The sequence below is a fragment of the Enhydra lutris genome, unplaced genomic scaffold, assembly GCF_002288905.1.
Source record: "Enhydra lutris kenyoni isolate GAN:26980312 unplaced genomic scaffold, ASM228890v2 scaffoldscaffold78, whole genome shotgun sequence".
NCBI lineage: Eukaryota > Metazoa > Chordata > Mammalia > Carnivora > Mustelidae > Enhydra > Enhydra lutris.
This window is the reverse complement of record NW_019154162.1, coordinates 4058500-4077397: the sequence shown is the minus strand read 5'-3', so window position 1 is coordinate 4077397 and position 18898 is coordinate 4058500. Positions and strand designations below refer to the sequence as shown.

General features: G+C 52.1%; 1 protein-coding gene across 1 annotated transcript in view; it reads right to left on the bottom strand.

Moving 5' to 3' along the window:
• Window positions 1–18898, bottom strand: part of LOC111160867 (myosin VIIB) — a 109340-nt gene that overhangs the window by 52205 nt on the left and 38237 nt on the right. The window contains exons 8-13 of the mRNA XM_022524252.1: window positions 18562–18675; window positions 16819–16972; window positions 14365–14441; window positions 13051–13170; window positions 12603–12745; window positions 361–571 (exon numbers count right to left, since the gene is read on the bottom strand). Of these exons, the coding sequence (XP_022379960.1) occupies window positions 361–571; window positions 12603–12745; window positions 13051–13170; window positions 14365–14441; window positions 16819–16972; window positions 18562–18675 (819 nt within the window). The remainder of the gene's footprint in view (window positions 1–360; window positions 572–12602; window positions 12746–13050; window positions 13171–14364; window positions 14442–16818; window positions 16973–18561; window positions 18676–18898) is intronic.

Genomic DNA, 18898 nt, shown 5'->3' with positions numbered 1-18898 from the left:
CTCTGAACTCTTACTATTTTGAAAATTTACTGCCCTAAGGACAGGCAGAGTTCCTTGAGGGCGAGCAGGTAAGCATTTCCTTCTCTTGCACCCCTGCAGCCCTTGGTCCATGGGTGCGTTCTTAGAGTAAATAATCAGTGACCGCGCTGTCATGCTGCTGGGGAGAGGGAGTGAGGGTGGGGTTGGTGAGCCTCCAGGCGAGGAGGTTGCTTAGGCTGGGGCTGGTCTGCTAATCCCTGGCAGAGTTTTCAGCAACCCAGGGACCCATGGGCCACCCCAGGGGAGTTTCCCAACCTTGAGGGCAAGAGCCTTAAGCAGGGGTCTCCACCCTCATGAGAGTCTGCAGGCTCAGGGGCTTACCTGTGGGAAGCGGCTCTCTTCGTCCAGGAGGGAGATGATGCTCATGGGCTTGAGGGCCAGCAGGTCCAGTGTGGGCCGATTGTCATTGTAGTGGATGTAATCCCAGGTGATGTTCTCTGAGAGGTATTCCTCCTGCTCCATGGTGAACACGTGCTGCACAAAGAACTGCTGCAGGTGCTCGTTGGCAAAGTTGATACAGAGCTGTTCGAAACTGTGGAGGGAATGCACACCCAGAGGTGGAGTGAGGTCAACTCGCTCCCTGTTGGAGCTGGCTAGAAGCGTTGACCACCAGCCATTTGCATCTGGCCATGCATGCATGCCCACGGACACACATCCCCATACATGTGTACTCCCTCTTTGCTCTGTCTCTGCCACCATCATCTCCTCCAGCCCACGGCAGACAGACTAGGAGAATGTCATCATGAGATCATCCTTAGGGGACTAGGTGTCCTGTAGCAGCCCCAGCCCCAGGGGCAAGGGGTCTTGGTGTTGAGATGAGATTTTGGAGACCAGGTAACAGTAATGACTGCTGGGCTGCTTTGCATCAGTCAGACATACTCCTTGCTCCCGCCCCATCCTCCAGCTGCTCTTCCTCCTGGACACCCCACCTCCAGAAATGATCCCTCCACTCACCACCCCTGGCTCAAGTCACCAACCAAGGAGTCACGCTTGACACCTCTCCCTGCCTCCTCCCCAGTTCCAGTCAGCTGCTGAAGTCTGGTTCCCACTCTCTCCATCACAGCACTCTGACCTGTGTACTCTCTTCTACTCCCACGGCAGAGGCCTATGTCCAGGCCCCCTTATTCGCGGGGGGGGGGGGGGGGGGGCCCGGGGGCGGCCCCCTCCCTCCCCCCCCCCCCCCCCCCCCCCCCCCCGCGGGGGGGGGGGGGCGGGCCCCCCGCGGGGGGGGGGGGGGGGGGGGGGGGGACCCAGGGGTGGCTTCCTGCTGGCTCCCTGCATCCCCCCATCTCCACATGCTGCTAGGGGGAGCTCTTTGGAGTGCAGGCTCCGCTTGTTCCCCTGCTTCCAATCCTCCCAGGTTTCCCGCTGTTTTCACATTCTCCTCAGACAGAGACACAGTACAAAGCCTCCCCGCAGCTCCCAGGGAGTGGCCTGGGTCACCGTGGCCTCCTTCCCATGGCGTTGTGAAGGCATCCACTTCTTCCGTGCCTTGGAGTGGTCTCACGTTTGCTACCACCCTCCTCTCCTTCCTCATTGCCCAGCTCGTTCTGTTCAACCCTTGGCTCTCACTATCTTCCTCAGGATGGGTTGCTCATATATGCAAATCCTCATCATACCTGAGCCTGGTCATTCAACACCTGTTAACCCAAGAGGTGAGGGGACAGGTCCACCATGTCCCCCACTCCCAGCACACTGCCTGGAGAGTGCTCAGTGGCCACCTGCAGGAGGGGACTGCAGCCCTGTAGCAAAGCCAGCTTGTGGCTCCTTCAAGGAAGGGCCCTGTATAAATGACCAGATGCCCCGCAACCAATTATTCGTCCACCTCCAAGCTGTCTAACGTGTGTGGTCTGCTCAGCTGTCCCTCTTGGGAACAGAAACCAATGATCTGAATCACACTTGAGTTTCTGTGCCTTAGAGCTGCCCTTACACTGGGCTGAGTTCTACCAGCCCTGCCCATCCCCCAGCATCCAGTGAGCAGGCCTTTGCCCTGCCCCCGCCCCCCAGATGGCTGGGGATTCTGCAATCCCAGAGCGCTCCTGTTTACTTGTCCCAAGGTCCTTATTTTCCTGATCCGTCATCCTCCTGCCACTTGATAATGCCCCAGGGCATCACTTGTCCTCATTCAGCTCCACTGCCTGACTCTCTTCAGCACCCTGTCTCCTCCTCTCCCCAGCCTTCATCACAGTCCCAGCTAGGCACCACTTTTCTGACCTGCCTCCTGCCTCTGGCTCTTGGGCTTCCCGTCTGGGGTGCTGGGACACTGGGATGCAGGATCAGAGGTATCCTGCCTTGTCTTACCCTTGCCAAACTCCAAAGTCAGGGATGGGCACACGTCCCCTGCTTTCTGCCACTGCCTAGTATGACAGTTCATCTAAAGATGCAGTTCACCCCAGCCTCACGTGATCATTCACTTTAGTTCATTAGGAGAGCAGATGGCTCGAAAGAGGTGATAAATGCTAGGGCTTCAGCCTTGCGCTTGGGGATGCTTGTAGCTCGCTGTGGGGGGGTGTCAGAGGGGTGCACAGACCATCTCACTGCAGGCACATTCAGGCCTGCAGAGCACACTCACATCTGTGAGAAGGTGGGAGGGGTCCCTGCTTCTGGTCTCATGGTGGGGGCAGAGGGGGGCAGAATGTTTACCTTCCAGCTTGCTCAGTTAGAGAGGAGCTAAGCTGATCTCCCATTCTCTGAAAGCAGGTGAACTGAGATCTTCATACCTATTTTTCTGGAAATTTTCAAAGCCAAATATGTCCAGGAGGCCAATGGCTCTTTGTACATTTTTGGGGTCCTGGGCAGGTGGAGTGAAAATCGCAGTGTTGATCTTCTTGACAATCCACAGGAAGAGGTGCCCATAGATGCCCTGAGGAGACATGGGGTAAAGCCCACGGGCTTTGAAGCGTAAGAGGAATGCAGCCCCTCATTGCTAAGCTCACCTACAAAGGCTGCACGCACGCGGATCTCATGGACCAACTGAGGGCACTATCCCTACTTTAAAGGCAAGAAACTGAAGGCCAGAGAGGCCAGGAAGCCCACCGTCACCAGACTGGTAACTGGCAGTGTCAGGACTCACTCAGCCATCTCTGCTCTTTCCTACTCTCCCCCAGCAGGGCAAGAAGCCATGTTCAACAGAGAGATATATGAGCCCCTTCTCCCACAACTCTGTACCTTGACAAAGGCATCCCTCCTGTCTGCAGCCTGGGTGATGTTCAGGGGCCTGGTGACAGACTCCCCTCGGATGATGATGGAATGCTTGATCAGACAGTCCCGGAGCACCTGGTACTCAACCTGGAAAGGTGGGTGGGAACTCGCATCACAGTTAACAGGGCAGGGTCTGGCTCCGTGCCTAGGACTTACTTAGGTCACGTCTTGTTCTCTTTTGTGACTGGACACTCTATGCCCGAGGCCTGAGAGGGTGGGAGACGCCTGTGGGGCCATCCAGCAGGGTCAGGCCAGATGAAGGTTTGGGTCAGCATCTGTCTGCCCTGGCCCAGCATCTGTCTAAGCACCAGGGTGTCAGAATGTTCAGGAAGGATGCACAAGCTGAGTGGGTCCTGGGCATGCTGGCTGCTTGGTTTAACAGCTAGCTCTATGCTGGTCTTCTGGGGTCTGGGGAAGGGGCTGGTGCCATAAGCAGACCTGGGAAAACGATGGGCAGGGAGGGCTCTGAGTCCAGGCCATTGGCCTCTGGATATGCCCCAATTGAAGCCACTCCCGCTTGGAGTCTGAGGCCTAAGGGAGCAAGAGGACTCTGGATGGGCCTGTCCTTCTCACCATGCACGAAACACTGAGCCAGCAAGAACCCAAAGAACCGTGAACCAAATAAAGAACACCAGCAGCAAAACGTGATTGCTTTGCTTGTTTGATTCTGATGCTATCAATTCCCCACCAGAACTGTCAATGGGGTGTGATATGGAGGATATTATAATGTCCCCAGGGCAAAAATATCTCTCTGTCCAGTGCTGCCATTCTTCCTCCAAGTCCAGGCTCCATTTGGTCTCTGTAATAACCTGGAGGGCTATTGATATGAGCACATCCCACTTTCCCAGAACAGCACAACTCAGGTGGAGGCTTGTTGAAGGGAGGTAGAGAAGGGCCACGTGTAAGGGCCCCAGGCTATGTGGCCTTGTGGGGGGGGAAGCTTGGGGACTAGGTGGGGTGGGGAGTGAGGATGCTGAGTGAAGGCCACTGGAGAGCAGCGGGGACACAGGAATTGGGAAGAAATGTGTGTTAAAGCCAGGCTGATCATTTTGTTGCTTTGTTAAAGAGTAGCTCACACTGCTTCCCACCTTCCTTGCTGCCCTCAGTGCCTGCAGTGCCCAGATGGGTGCAGGGATTGAGTTGAGAGATAGGGAGACGGGTGGGGGGCAGGAGTGGGAACCTGGGAAGGGTTAATGACAATCAAGTGTTGGGGGGCTGTGAGCCCAGGCCTCTGGGACCCCTCACAGAAATGGAAGCTGGACGTCACAATGGCCGGGCTACCTCCAGTAACTTCAGCACAGTGGGAAAGGCAGGTGTGTCCATCACGTCAGAGGAATCCAGGTTCTCGAAGACTGCAGCTGGGGAGAGAAGCAGTGACCCTGAGTGGGAAACCTGAGCCTGGGGGAGCCCCAGATCCAGCGATTATGAGCACTTGTCCCTGGGTGGGTGGCACTGCCTCTCCCAGACCTTCTCTTGGGCAGGCAATGTCCCTGGGGTTTACCAGCCCCTTAGCAGTGAAGGAATGTAACAGACTGCTTCCCCTCTGCTCAGCGAGATCATGGTGTTCCTTCAGTCAGTCAAGTAAGTGGGCATCAACAGAGCACAACTATAAGCCAGGCCCAGCCCTACTGCAAGAGTCTCCTGATTGGTCTCCCCATTTCAGTCCCCATCTTCCAGGATCCTCCACCTCAGGTCTGCCAGGCCTCGGGAGAGAGAAAGTGTTGTTTCTGTATATATAGTTTTTCTTTTTCAAACTTGAAAAAATTATAAAATAAAGCATATAGATTAAAAAAAGTATATAGAATCCAAAGGCATGTTATAATAAAACAATGATTCCGTGAATATGTAATAGTGAAACCACTGTTACAGCCAAGATATGGAGCCTGGCCCACACTGAAGCCCTCACGGTCCTTTCCTGCTAAGACCGTGTTCCTCCCTACTCACTCATGGAAACCACTTCCTTGGTTTCCATTATTCTTTCACTACCAAATATTGATCCTGAAACAGCATTTAATTTCAGCTGTTTCTAAATTTTGTGTTAAGGGGGATCTAATTGAATGTCTGATCTATAAGATCTGCATTCTTCGGTGCCTGGTTTTACTCTCAACATCACATTCCTAATACTCTTCCATGTTCCGATGCCCCTGTGTGCGTGTCAGTGCCCACCTGTCACCCACAGAAGTGCCCGGTTCAGTTGATAGGTGCTATGGGTACAGCAACAACTCACCTGGAGGAGATTTCCTGATGTGATGTGAGAGAGGGGTCCAAATTTATGGACCAGTTTACTGAAAAATCTGTCCTTTCCTCACTGCTCCGTGAACTGGTGTCCTTCATGAATTCTAGAATCAGGCATAGTTCCTTCCAGTATTGCCTTTGCCCCATCCTTTCTCTCTTTTCCTTTAGTATGTCAATTAAAGGTATGTTGCTGCTTCTGACTTGTCCTCCACATCTCCTACTCTCTTATACATTTTCCACCCCCCTGTGTCTCCATGCTGTGTCCTGACTTTTCCTCCATTTACACATTCCTTCTCCATGTGTATAAAACTGGCTGTTTGGGGCACCTGGGTGGCTCAGTAGGTTAAGCATCTGCCTCTGGCTCAGGTCATGATCTCAGGGTCCTGGGATCCAGCCCCACATCAGGCTCCCTGCTCAGTGGGGAGTCTGCTTCTCCTTCTCCCCCAGTTTGTGCTCACTCTTTCTCTATCTCTAATAAATAAATAAAAATTAAAAAAACTTGGGGCGCCTGGGTGGCTCAGTGGGTTAAGCCTCTGCCTTCAGCTCAGGTCATGATCCCAGGGTGCTGGGATCGAGCCCCTCATCGGGCTCTCTGCTCAGCAGGAAGCCTGCTTCCGCCCCCCCCTCTCTCTGCCCACCTCTCTGCCTACTTGTGACCTCTGTCTGTCAAATAAATTAAAAAAAAAATCTTAAAAAAATTTTTTTAAAAAACTGGCTGTTAAAATCATCCATTGAGTTCTTCATTTTTTTTTAATTTTAGAATTTCTATGTGGCTCCTTAAAAAATCTATAATGTCATGTTTTCTGTTTCCAGTTTCCTGTCTAAATCTTCAAGCTTAGCTTTTTATTTCCTTGAACATAGCCAAGTGTAGATGCTTTGTCATTTGTGTCCAATAATAACAATTTGTAACAATAATAATAATAACAACGTCTGAAATCTTTGTGGCTCTATTTCAATTGTCTATTATTTCTGATGGCTCTTGCTCAGGATGTCTTATTTCTTTGTTCCTATTTATCTTTGGCTGCATGTTGGATGTTGAATTTAAAAAACTGTCCAAAGGAATAATGTATAATCTAGATTGATGCTATTTTCCTCCAGAGAGGAACTTCCATCGGATGCTTGGAGGCACTAATAGGCCAGAATACCCTGATGCCCAGACCACCTGGATGCTTACAAGTGGGTTTGCAACTTCATGCATGGCTTTGTTTACTCTGGTTCACCTTACCCTAAGGGGGTAGCCCTTTAGGGTCCTAACTAAACCTGGGGGATGATCAGAGTTTTCATCTCTGGAGGGCCTTAAGCTTTGACATCTTTCCTCTAACCCTGTGAGACCTCCAAAATCATAACTATAATTTTCAGTGCATTTTCCAGGACAGGGTTAGACCATGTGATTCTTGGCAGGCTCTTGAGCTGAGAACTCCCAGAGATTTCTTCCTCCTCCTGTCACAGTCCCCCACTCTTCCTCCCCAGGGGGTACAGTTTGGGTGGAAACAGCATTACCCATAAACTCCACGTTGCCTAGGTGGAGGATGGCTGCCAGCAACTTGCTGAGGTCCCAATTCTCAGAGTCGGAGAACATGAGGATCTTCATGGCGGAGCGGACGTGGGCATAGTCCTTGGCGTCATCGAGGCCCTCACAGGAGGTGCAGTTTCCCTGCAAGACCAGGCACTTCAGCATTCTGGGGGCCACCCCCCACCCCACCTCCTCCATTGTAGGGCTAGCAGGGTAGAGACATGTCAGGGACTCAGCCAAGGGCGCCTAATAACTTCATAGGCTCCAGGTAGACTCTGAGAGGCCTCCTGGAGGCTCCAGCTCCGAAAATACACGAAAGTACTTCCACAGGTGGAATCATGCTGACATAGCCACAGTATGCCTGGGCTTTGCAGCCAGCACTGGCATCATTCAGTTTCTCTCAGCCTCCATTTGTCACCCATCCCCAGTAATGCCTGCCTTACCCTCTCTGTGAGTTCTTTCCTTTCACGAGCACCCTCCAAGGCTCCTGGGTGCCAGGCCCTGTGCTACTTGCTGGGAATTCCATACACGGAGAGACCTGACCCTGCTTGGGGTGCTGTGCATCCAAGAAGGGAGGCAGGAAGCAAAGGATGGTGTCATATGCTCTGACAGGTGCTGAGACCAAAGGGGGCCAGGACCAGCCCTACTGGGAAGTGGGGAAAAGCTTCATGGAGGTGGCGCCTGAACTGGCTCCACAGCAGCACAGGGAGAGGGTGATCTAGGCAGTGGACAGCTGGAGCTGGGCCGTGAGGTGGAGACAGGGACAGGGCTTGCGAGGAAGCTGCGGTCACAGTGGAAGGGGAGAGGTGGAGGGATGATGGGATCTGGAGGCACTTAGAAACCATGCCACGGAGCCACAGGGAGCCCCTGCACAACTGTACTCCAAGACATGACCTGTCAGACTTGAGCTGTGGAACGTCGGCAGATTGGGTGCTGGGTTAGGGGTCAAGTCTGATGACAGGGAGGATGCAGGAGGAAACTACCACCATGATCTGGGCAAGAAACGAGGAAGGCCTCCATATGGGGTAGGCAGGAGAGATTCCATCCCCTTTAACAGAACCTTGAGCTGGATGGCCTCTCGCATCACATTGTTCCCAGCGTGCGGATGCAGCCCAGAGGAAGAGCAAGGCCCCTGCTTTGCTAGAGCTCAAGTTGTACAGGCACCTACAAGGATGGGCAACTAGAATGAAACCGAGAAAGGAGAAGCATGGCTAAGACTCTCCATCACCTACTGGAACGTCTGTCTGCTGCAACCAGAGAAGGCTGAGGTTTGTCGGGAAGGATTTTGCGTTCAGAAGAAAATAAGGAAGCACATGGACAAGGGTAAGTCTCTGAAAGTCATACGAACAGAAGGGTGGAGTGGAAGATGGAAAAGGGGAACCCTCAATTCCTGCCTCAGGGCTTTTCTGGGGCTGTAAACCACAGCTGCAGCAGGAACCAGCCTTCCTCTTTCTCCTTTTGCTATTGAGAGATGCAGCGTGGGAACAGGTAGAGGCTGAGCTGACCGGTGTGGCGCCGAGAGCTGGAGGGAGGAGGCGGCACTGGAAGGGTAAGGGCGGGGGCGGAGCGAGGCAGTGAGGGGCAGAGAAGGCGGGACGAGGAAGGCGGGGGCGGGGCGAAGAGAGGTGGACCGGAGGGAGACCGGGTGGGGAGGACAGGGGCGGGGTGGGGAAAGGTAGACCTGAAAGAGGAGGGGCGGGGAGGACAGGGGCGGGGCGGTGAGGGCTCACCATGGTAAGGTAGTGGTACTCAGAGGGTGTCCCCAGGCTCAGCAGCTGCTTCTCCTCTGCGCTCATACCCATGAGCATGGAGTAGAAGATGTGGTAGTTCCGCTCCTCTGGGGCCTGATGGGAAGGTGTTCCAGAAAGCCTGGTAAACACTCCCCTAAGGCTGCCAGGCTTCAGAAATGCCTCCCTCCTCCAGCCTTGTCCCAGCTTCTGCTCCAAGGTCTGTCAACCAGATGTGGCTCTGGCATTGACCCAACGGTTGTTCGGTTCTGTCGATGTCCTCATTCTGGTCCTCCAAGCCAGCTTATGCCCACAGCCCTGTGCTATAGGCCACCCACCATGCGCAGCAAACACATGGCTCCCAGGATTTTCCTTGCATCTCCACTGCTCTTCCCAAACCTGAGGACATCTTGCCTAAAGTTGTAAGCTGGGAATGAAGCCAGGATCCATTTCCTTAGCTGGTGACTGGCCTGGCCTTAAAATTAATTCTGGTTAAGGTGGGTAGTAAGCACCAAATGATATAGAACATGATATGGATGGAAAATTCAAAACAGAAAATGCTATCATTTCTTTTTCTTGAATACTGGGAAAGGACCATCATTATCCCATTCTAGGGGTCCTTGGCCCATCTCAGGGTAAGGCCAGGGTTCAGTGGCAGCAAACTAAGACCAATGAAGGCATGAGAGTGATGGAAGGGAACCTCTGTTGGAAGCCTTCTCATTCCCTGGCTCCTGGTCCTGGGGTGGGTGGAGGTTTCCCCAGGACCAGTGCAGCAGAGGGAGGCCTTACCTGCCGGCAGACCCGGGACTTCTCCAGGAGAAATTGCTCAATGCGTGCACCCTCGATCACTCCACTGGAGTTGAAGTAGATGTCAATATACTTCCCAAAGCGGCTTGAGTTATCATTTCGGATTGTCTTGGCATTTCCGAAGGCTGAGGGCCAGAGGGTGATGCCCATGATGGGAGCAGAGAGGAGAGAATTTACTTTGAGTGGGATCATCTGGGAAGGCTTCTGAGAGGAGGTGGCTGAGCCCAGAGTTGAAGGATGGGTAGCATTGCATAGAAAATGGTGGCAGCCAAGAGTATGCTGAGAGGAAGACAAAGTACAAATAAAGGCACAGATGCCAGTAAGCATGGGGTGTATTTGCAGAGGGGCAAGTTTGGTTGGAGCATAAAATGCAAGAGGAAAGCAATGGAAGATAGATAGAACTAGTTAACACAACACCTTGAATGCCAGGCTAAGAAGTTTGGAATTAGTCTGTGGGTGATGGGGGAGTCAGGAAAGCTTCTGAGGGAGTGTGGGATCAGATTTGTATTTTAGAAAGGTTGCTTAGGCTGAAGTGGGGGCCTGGTTGGAGAGGGGAAGCTTACAGGGAGAGTAGCAACAGCTGGTAGGGACCAGGCTCAGAGGAGGAGGTCAGACCAGAAGACTCTTGGATTGCAGCATGATCCAAAGTGCATTTCATAGAGCTGTTTCTGCAAGCTTCTCTGATTCGACCCACAATAAGAAAGATCCTTTGCGTTGTGTCTTAGTGCACACCCTCCCCACCTGTACACATCAATAAAAGGAAATATTCAGTACTGGTTCTGACCAAGAGCAATGCCCTGGGGTGTTTTCTATTCTATGCAATTTAATTTATCCTAAAAGACTGATTTCATGACCCTTTGGTGGGTTGGGATGCAGGTTGACAATACCACCATACAACATACCGCATACATAGTCCTATGATAAAAGGAAAAGGGTTCTTTGGTCTCTGCCTTGAGGAATCCCAACAGACAGCAAAGGCTCCTACAGAGGCTACCTATGCTTGGGAAACCTACTTCACGTTGTTGAACCCAGTGGCTGATCTCTCATCAAGAAAGAGCCTGAGGTAGGTTCCTTTTGGTAGAAATTGGCAACCTGATTCTAAAATGTATATGGAAAGGTAAAACACCTACAATGGCCAAGTTTGAAAAGGAAAAGCAAAATTGGAGGTTGTGGGCTACCTGACTGAAAAACTGACTAAGCTATGGAACTAAGCTACAGGAATCAAGACAGTGTGGCACTGGCAAAAGGGTCTGAGAGAGCAACAGAATGGAATAGAGAATCCAGAAACGGACCCACACATGTATGGTCAACTGATTTTAGACAAAGGTGCAAAGGCCACTTAATGGAGAAAGAATAGTCTTTTTGACAATAGGGGATAAAATTATTATGAAAGAAAAGAAGAAAAGAAAGGGAAGGAAAAAAAATTGGAAAAAAAGCAGAAACTCGACTTATACCTTGCACCATAAAAAAAAGCAAAAACAAAAACCAACAACACAAAATAGATCATGGACCTAAATGTAAAAGCTAAAACTGTACCACATCTAGAAGAAAACATGAAATCTCTGGATTAGGCAAAGATTTCTTTCTTTTTCTTGGGGGGGGGGGGGGACCCAGGGGTGGCTTCCTGCTGGCTCCCTGCATCCCCCCATCTCCACATGCTGCTAGGGGGAGCTCTTTGGAGTGCAGGCTCCGCTTGTTCCCCTGCTTCCAATCCTCCCAGGTTTCCCGCTGTTTTCACATTCTCCTCAGACAGAGACACAGTACAAAGCCTCCCCGCAGCTCCCAGGGAGTGGCCTGGGTCACCGTGGCCTCCTTCCCATGGCGTTGTGAAGGCATCCACTTCTTCCGTGCCTTGGAGTGGTCTCACGTTTGCTACCACCCTCCTCTCCTTCCTCATTGCCCAGCTCGTTCTGTTCAACCCTTGGCTCTCACTATCTTCCTCAGGATGGGTTGCTCATATATGCAAATCCTCATCATACCTGAGCCTGGTCATTCAACACCTGTTAACCCAAGAGGTGAGGGGACAGGTCCACCATGTCCCCCACTCCCAGCACACTGCCTGGAGAGTGCTCAGTGGCCACCTGCAGGAGGGGACTGCAGCCCTGTAGCAAAGCCAGCTTGTGGCTCCTTCAAGGAAGGGCCCTGTATAAATGACCAGATGCCCCGCAACCAATTATTCGTCCACCTCCAAGCTGTCTAACGTGTGTGGTCTGCTCAGCTGTCCCTCTTGGGAACAGAAACCAATGATCTGAATCACACTTGAGTTTCTGTGCCTTAGAGCTGCCCTTACACTGGGCTGAGTTCTACCAGCCCTGCCCATCCCCCAGCATCCAGTGAGCAGGCCTTTGCCCTGCCCCCGCCCCCCAGATGGCTGGGGATTCTGCAATCCCAGAGCGCTCCTGTTTACTTGTCCCAAGGTCCTTATTTTCCTGATCCGTCATCCTCCTGCCACTTGATAATGCCCCAGGGCATCACTTGTCCTCATTCAGCTCCACTGCCTGACTCTCTTCAGCACCCTGTCTCCTCCTCTCCCCAGCCTTCATCACAGTCCCAGCTAGGCACCACTTTTCTGACCTGCCTCCTGCCTCTGGCTCTTGGGCTTCCCGTCTGGGGTGCTGGGACACTGGGATGCAGGATCAGAGGTATCCTGCCTTGTCTTACCCTTGCCAAACTCCAAAGTCAGGGATGGGCACACGTCCCCTGCTTTCTGCCACTGCCTAGTATGACAGTTCATCTAAAGATGCAGTTCACCCCAGCCTCACGTGATCATTCACTTTAGTTCATTAGGAGAGCAGATGGCTCGAAAGAGGTGATAAATGCTAGGGCTTCAGCCTTGCGCTTGGGGATGCTTGTAGCTCGCTGTGGGGGGGTGTCAGAGGGGTGCACAGACCATCTCACTGCAGGCACATTCAGGCCTGCAGAGCACACTCACATCTGTGAGAAGGTGGGAGGGGTCCCTGCTTCTGGTCTCATGGTGGGGGCAGAGGGGGGCAGAATGTTTACCTTCCAGCTTGCTCAGTTAGAGAGGAGCTAAGCTGATCTCCCATTCTCTGAAAGCAGGTGAACTGAGATCTTCATACCTATTTTTCTGGAAATTTTCAAAGCCAAATATGTCCAGGAGGCCAATGGCTCTTTGTACATTTTTGGGGTCCTGGGCAGGTGGAGTGAAAATCGCAGTGTTGATCTTCTTGACAATCCACAGGAAGAGGTGCCCATAGATGCCCTGAGGAGACATGGGGTAAAGCCCACGGGCTTTGAAGCGTAAGAGGAATGCAGCCCCTCATTGCTAAGCTCACCTACAAAGGCTGCACGCACGCGGATCTCATGGACCAACTGAGGGCACTATCCCTACTTTAAAGGCAAGAAACTGAAGGCCAGAGAGGCCAGGAAGCCCACCGTCACCAGACTGGTAACTGGCAGTGTCAGGACTCACTCAGCCATCTCTGCTCTTTCCTACTCTCCCCCAGCAGGGCAAGAAGCCATGTTCAACAGAGAGATATATGAGCCCCTTCTCCCACAACTCTGTACCTTGACAAAGGCATCCCTCCTGTCTGCAGCCTGGGTGATGTTCAGGGGCCTGGTGACAGACTCCCCTCGGATGATGATGGAATGCTTGATCAGACAGTCCCGGAGCACCTGGTACTCAACCTGGAAAGGTGGGTGGGAACTCGCATCACAGTTAACAGGGCAGGGTCTGGCTCCGTGCCTAGGACTTACTTAGGTCACGTCTTGTTCTCTTTTGTGACTGGACACTCTATGCCCGAGGCCTGAGAGGGTGGGAGACGCCTGTGGGGCCATCCAGCAGGGTCAGGCCAGATGAAGGTTTGGGTCAGCATCTGTCTGCCCTGGCCCAGCATCTGTCTAAGCACCAGGGTGTCAGAATGTTCAGGAAGGATGCACAAGCTGAGTGGGTCCTGGGCATGCTGGCTGCTTGGTTTAACAGCTAGCTCTATGCTGGTCTTCTGGGGTCTGGGGAAGGGGCTGGTGCCATAAGCAGACCTGGGAAAACGATGGGCAGGGAGGGCTCTGAGTCCAGGCCATTGGCCTCTGGATATGCCCCAATTGAAGCCACTCCCGCTTGGAGTCTGAGGCCTAAGGGAGCAAGAGGACTCTGGATGGGCCTGTCCTTCTCACCATGCACGAAACACTGAGCCAGCAAGAACCCAAAGAACCGTGAACCAAATAAAGAACACCAGCAGCAAAACGTGATTGCTTTGCTTGTTTGATTCTGATGCTATCAATTCCCCACCAGAACTGTCAATGGGGTGTGATATGGAGGATATTATAATGTCCCCAGGGCAAAAATATCTCTCTGTCCAGTGCTGCCATTCTTCCTCCAAGTCCAGGCTCCATTTGGTCTCTGTAATAACCTGGAGGGCTATTGATATGAGCACATCCCACTTTCCCAGAACAGCACAACTCAGGTGGAGGCTTGTTGAAGGGAGGTAGAGAAGGGCCACGTGTAAGGGCCCCAGGCTATGTGGCCTTGTGGGGGGGGAAGCTTGGGGACTAGGTGGGGTGGGGAGTGAGGATGCTGAGTGAAGGCCACTGGAGAGCAGCGGGGACACAGGAATTGGGAAGAAATGTGTGTTAAAGCCAGGCTGATCATTTTGTTGCTTTGTTAAAGAGTAGCTCACACTGCTTCCCACCTTCCTTGCTGCCCTCAGTGCCTGCAGTGCCCAGATGGGTGCAGGGATTGAGTTGAGAGATAGGGAGACGGGTGGGGGGCAGGAGTGGGAACCTGGGAAGGGTTAATGACAATCAAGTGTTGGGGGGCTGTGAGCCCAGGCCTCTGGGACCCCTCACAGAAATGGAAGCTGGACGTCACAATGGCCGGGCTACCTCCAGTAACTTCAGCACAGTGGGAAAGGCAGGTGTGTCCATCACGTCAGAGGAATCCAGGTTCTCGAAGACTGCAGCTGGGGAGAGAAGCAGTGACCCTGAGTGGGAAACCTGAGCCTGGGGGAGCCCCAGATCCAGCGATTATGAGCACTTGTCCCTGGGTGGGTGGCACTGCCTCTCCCAGACCTTCTCTTGGGCAGGCAATGTCCCTGGGGTTTACCAGCCCCTTAGCAGTGAAGGAATGTAACAGACTGCTTCCCCTCTGCTCAGCGAGATCATGGTGTTCCTTCAGTCAGTCAAGTAAGTGGGCATCAACAGAGCACAACTATAAGCCAGGCCCAGCCCTACTGCAAGAGTCTCCTGATTGGTCTCCCCATTTCAGTCCCCATCTTCCAGGATCCTCCACCTCAGGTCTGCCAGGCCTCGGGAGAGAGAAAGTGTTGTTTCTGTATATATAGTTTTTCTTTTTCAAACTTGAAAAAATTATAAAATAAAGCATATAGATTAAAAAAAGTATATAGAATCCAAAGGCATGTTATAATAAAACAATGATTCCGTGAATATGTAATAGTGAAACCACTGTTACAGCCAAGATATGGAGCCTGGCCCACACTGAAGCCCTCACGGTCCTTTCCTGCTAAGACCGTGTTCCTCCCTACTCACTCATGGAAACCACTTCCTTGGTTTCCATTATTCTTTCACTACCAAATATTGATCCTGAAACAGCATTTAATTTCAGCTGTTTCTAAATTTTGTGTTAAGGGGGATCTAATTGAATGTCTGATCTATAAGATCTGCATTCTTCGGTGCCTGGTTTTACTCTCAACATCACATTCCTAATACTCTTCCATGTTCCGATGCCCCTGTGTGCGTGTCAGTGCCCACCTGTCACCCACAGAAGTGCCCGGTTCAGTTGATAGGTGCTATGGGTACAGCAACAACTCACCTGGAGGAGATTTCCTGATGTGATGTGAGAGAGGGGTCCAAATTTATGGACCAGTTTACTGAAAAATCTGTCCTTTCCTCACTGCTCCGTGAACTGGTGTCCTTCATGAATTCTAGAATCAGGCATAGTTCCTTCCAGTATTGCCTTTGCCCCATCCTTTCTCTCTTTTCCTTTAGTATGTCAATTAAAGGTATGTTGCTGCTTCTGACTTGTCCTCCACATCTCCTACTCTCTTATACATTTTCCACCCCCCTGTGTCTCCATGCTGTGTCCTGACTTTTCCTCCATTTACACATTCCTTCTCCATGTGTATAAAACTGGCTGTTTGGGGCACCTGGGTGGCTCAGTAGGTTAAGCATCTGCCTCTGGCTCAGGTCATGATCTCAGGGTCCTGGGATCCAGCCCCACATCAGGCTCCCTGCTCAGTGGGGAGTCTGCTTCTCCTTCTCCCCCAGTTTGTGCTCACTCTTTCTCTATCTCTAATAAATAAATAAAAATTAAAAAAACTTGGGGCGCCTGGGTGGCTCAGTGGGTTAAGCCTCTGCCTTCAGCTCAGGTCATGATCCCAGGGTGCTGGGATCGAGCCCCTCATCGGGCTCTCTGCTCAGCAGGAAGCCTGCTTCCGCCCCCCCCTCTCTCTGCCCACCTCTCTGCCTACTTGTGACCTCTGTCTGTCAAATAAATTAAAAAAAAAATCTTAAAAAAATTTTTTTAAAAAACTGGCTGTTAAAATCATCCATTGAGTTCTTCATTTTTTTTTAATTTTAGAATTTCTATGTGGCTCCTTAAAAAATCTATAATGTCATGTTTTCTGTTTCCAGTTTCCTGTCTAAATCTTCAAGCTTAGCTTTTTATTTCCTTGAACATAGCCAAGTGTAGATGCTTTGTCATTTGTGTCCAATAATAACAATTTGTAACAATAATAATAATAACAACGTCTGAAATCTTTGTGGCTCTATTTCAATTGTCTATTATTTCTGATGGCTCTTGCTCAGGATGTCTTATTTCTTTGTTCCTATTTATCTTTGGCTGCATGTTGGATGTTGAATTTAAAAAACTGTCCAAAGGAATAATGTATAATCTAGATTGATGCTATTTTCCTCCAGAGAGGAACTTCCATCGGATGCTTGGAGGCACTAATAGGCCAGAATACCCTGATGCCCAGACCACCTGGATGCTTACAAGTGGGTTTGCAACTTCATGCATGGCTTTGTTTACTCTGGTTCACCTTACCCTAAGGGGGTAGCCCTTTAGGGTCCTAACTAAACCTGGGGGATGATCAGAGTTTTCATCTCTGGAGGGCCTTAAGCTTTGACATCTTTCCTCTAACCCTGTGAGACCTCCAAAATCATAACTATAATTTTCAGTGCATTTTCCAGGACAGGGTTAGACCATGTGATTCTTGGCAGGCTCTTGAGCTGAGAACTCCCAGAGATTTCTTCCTCCTCCTGTCACAGTCCCCCACTCTTCCTCCCCAGGGGGTACAGTTTGGGTGGAAACAGCATTACCCATAAACTCCACGTTGCCTAGGTGGAGGATGGCTGCCAGCAACTTGCTGAGGTCCCAATTCTCAGAGTCGGAGAACATGAGGATCTTCATGGCGGAGCGGACGTGGGCATAGTCCTTGGCGTCATCGAGGCCCTCACAGGAGGTGCAGTTTCCCTGCAAGACCAGGCACTTCAGCATTCTGGGGGCCACCCCCCACCCCACCTCCTCCATTGTAGGGCTAGCAGGGTAGAGACATGTCAGGGACTCAGCCAAGGGCGCCTAATAACTTCATAGGCTCCAGGTAGACTCTGAGAGGCCTCCTGGAGGCTCCAGCTCCGAAAATACACGAAAGTACTTCCACAGGTGGAATCATGCTGACATAGCCACAGTATGCCTGGGCTTTGCAGCCAGCACTGGCATCATTCAGTTTCTCTCAGCCTCCATTTGTCACCCATCCCCAGTAATGCCTGCCTTACCCTCTCTGTGAGTTCTTTCCTTTCACGAGCACCCTCCAAGGCTCCTGGGTGCCAGGCCCTGTGCTACTTGCTGGGAATTCCATACACGGAGAGACCTGACCCTGCTTGGGGTGCTGTGCATCCAAGAAGGGAGGCAGGAAGCAAAGGATGGTGTCATATGCTCTGACAGGTGCTGAGACCAAAGGGGGCCAGGACCAGCCCTACTGGGAAGTGGGGAAAAGCTTCATGGAGGTGGCGCCTGAACTGGCTCCACAGCAGCACAGGGAGAGGGTGATCTAGGCAGTGGACAGCTGGAGCTGGGCCGTGAGGTGGAGACAGGGACAGGGCTTGCGAGGAAGCTGCGGTCACAGTGGAAGGGGAGAGGTGGAGGGATGATGGGATCTGGAGGCACTTAGAAACCATGCCACGGAGCCACAGGGAGCCCCTGCACAACTGTACTCCAAGACATGACCTGTCAGACTTGAGCTGTGGAACGTCGGCAGATTGGGTGCTGGGTTAGGGGTCAAGTCTGATGACAGGGAGGATGCAGGAGGAAACTACCACCATGATCTGGGCAAGAAACGAGGAAGGCCTCCATATGGGGTAGGCAGGAGAGATTCCATCCCCTTTAACAGAACCTTGAGCTGGATGGCCTCTCGCATCACATTGTTCCCAGCGTGCGGATGCAGCCCAGAGGAAGAGCAAGGCCCCTGCTTTGCTAGAGCTCAAGTTGTACAGGCACCTACAAGGATGGGCAACTAGAATGAAACCGAGAAAGGAGAAGCATGGCTAAGACTCTCCATCACCTACTGGAACGTCTGTCTGCTGCAACCAGAGAAGGCTGAGGTTTGTCGGGAAGGATTTTGCGTTCAGAAGAAAATAAGGAAGCACATGGACAAGGGTAAGTCTCTGAAAGTCATACGAACAGAAGGGTGGAGTGGAAGATGGAAAAGGGGAACCCTCAATTCCTGCCTCAGGGCTTTTCTGGGGCTGTAAACCACAGCTGCAGCAGGAACCAGCCTTCCTCTTTCTCCTTTTGCTATTGAGAGATGCAGCGTGGGAACAGGTAGAGGCTGAGCTGACCGGTGTGGCGCCGAGAGCTGGAGGGAGGAGGCGGCACTGGAAGGGTAAGGGCGGGGGCGGAGCGAGGCAGTGAGGGGCAGAGAAGGCGGGACGAGGAAGGCGGGGGCGGGGCGAAGAGAGGTGGACCGGAGGGAGACCGGGTGGGGAGGACAGGGGCGGGGTGGGGAAAGGTAGACCTGAAAGAGGAGGGGCGGGGAGGACAGGGGCGGGGCGGTGAGGGCTCACCATGGTAAGGTAGTGGTACTCAGAGGGTGTCCCCAGGCTCAGCAGCTGCTTCTCCTCTGCGCTCATACCCATGAGCATGGAGTAGAAGATGTGGTAGTTCCGCTCCTCTGGGGCCTGATGGGAAGGTGTTCCAGAAAGCCTGGTAAACACTCCCCTAAGGCTGCCAGGCTTCAGAAATGCCTCCCTCCTCCAGCCTTGTCCCAGCTTCTGCTCCAAGGTCTGTCAACCAGATGTGGCTCTGGCATTGACCCAACGGTTGTTCGGTTCTGTCGATGTCCTCATTCTGGTCCTCCAAGCCAGCTTATGCCCACAGCCCTGTGCTATAGGCCACCCACCA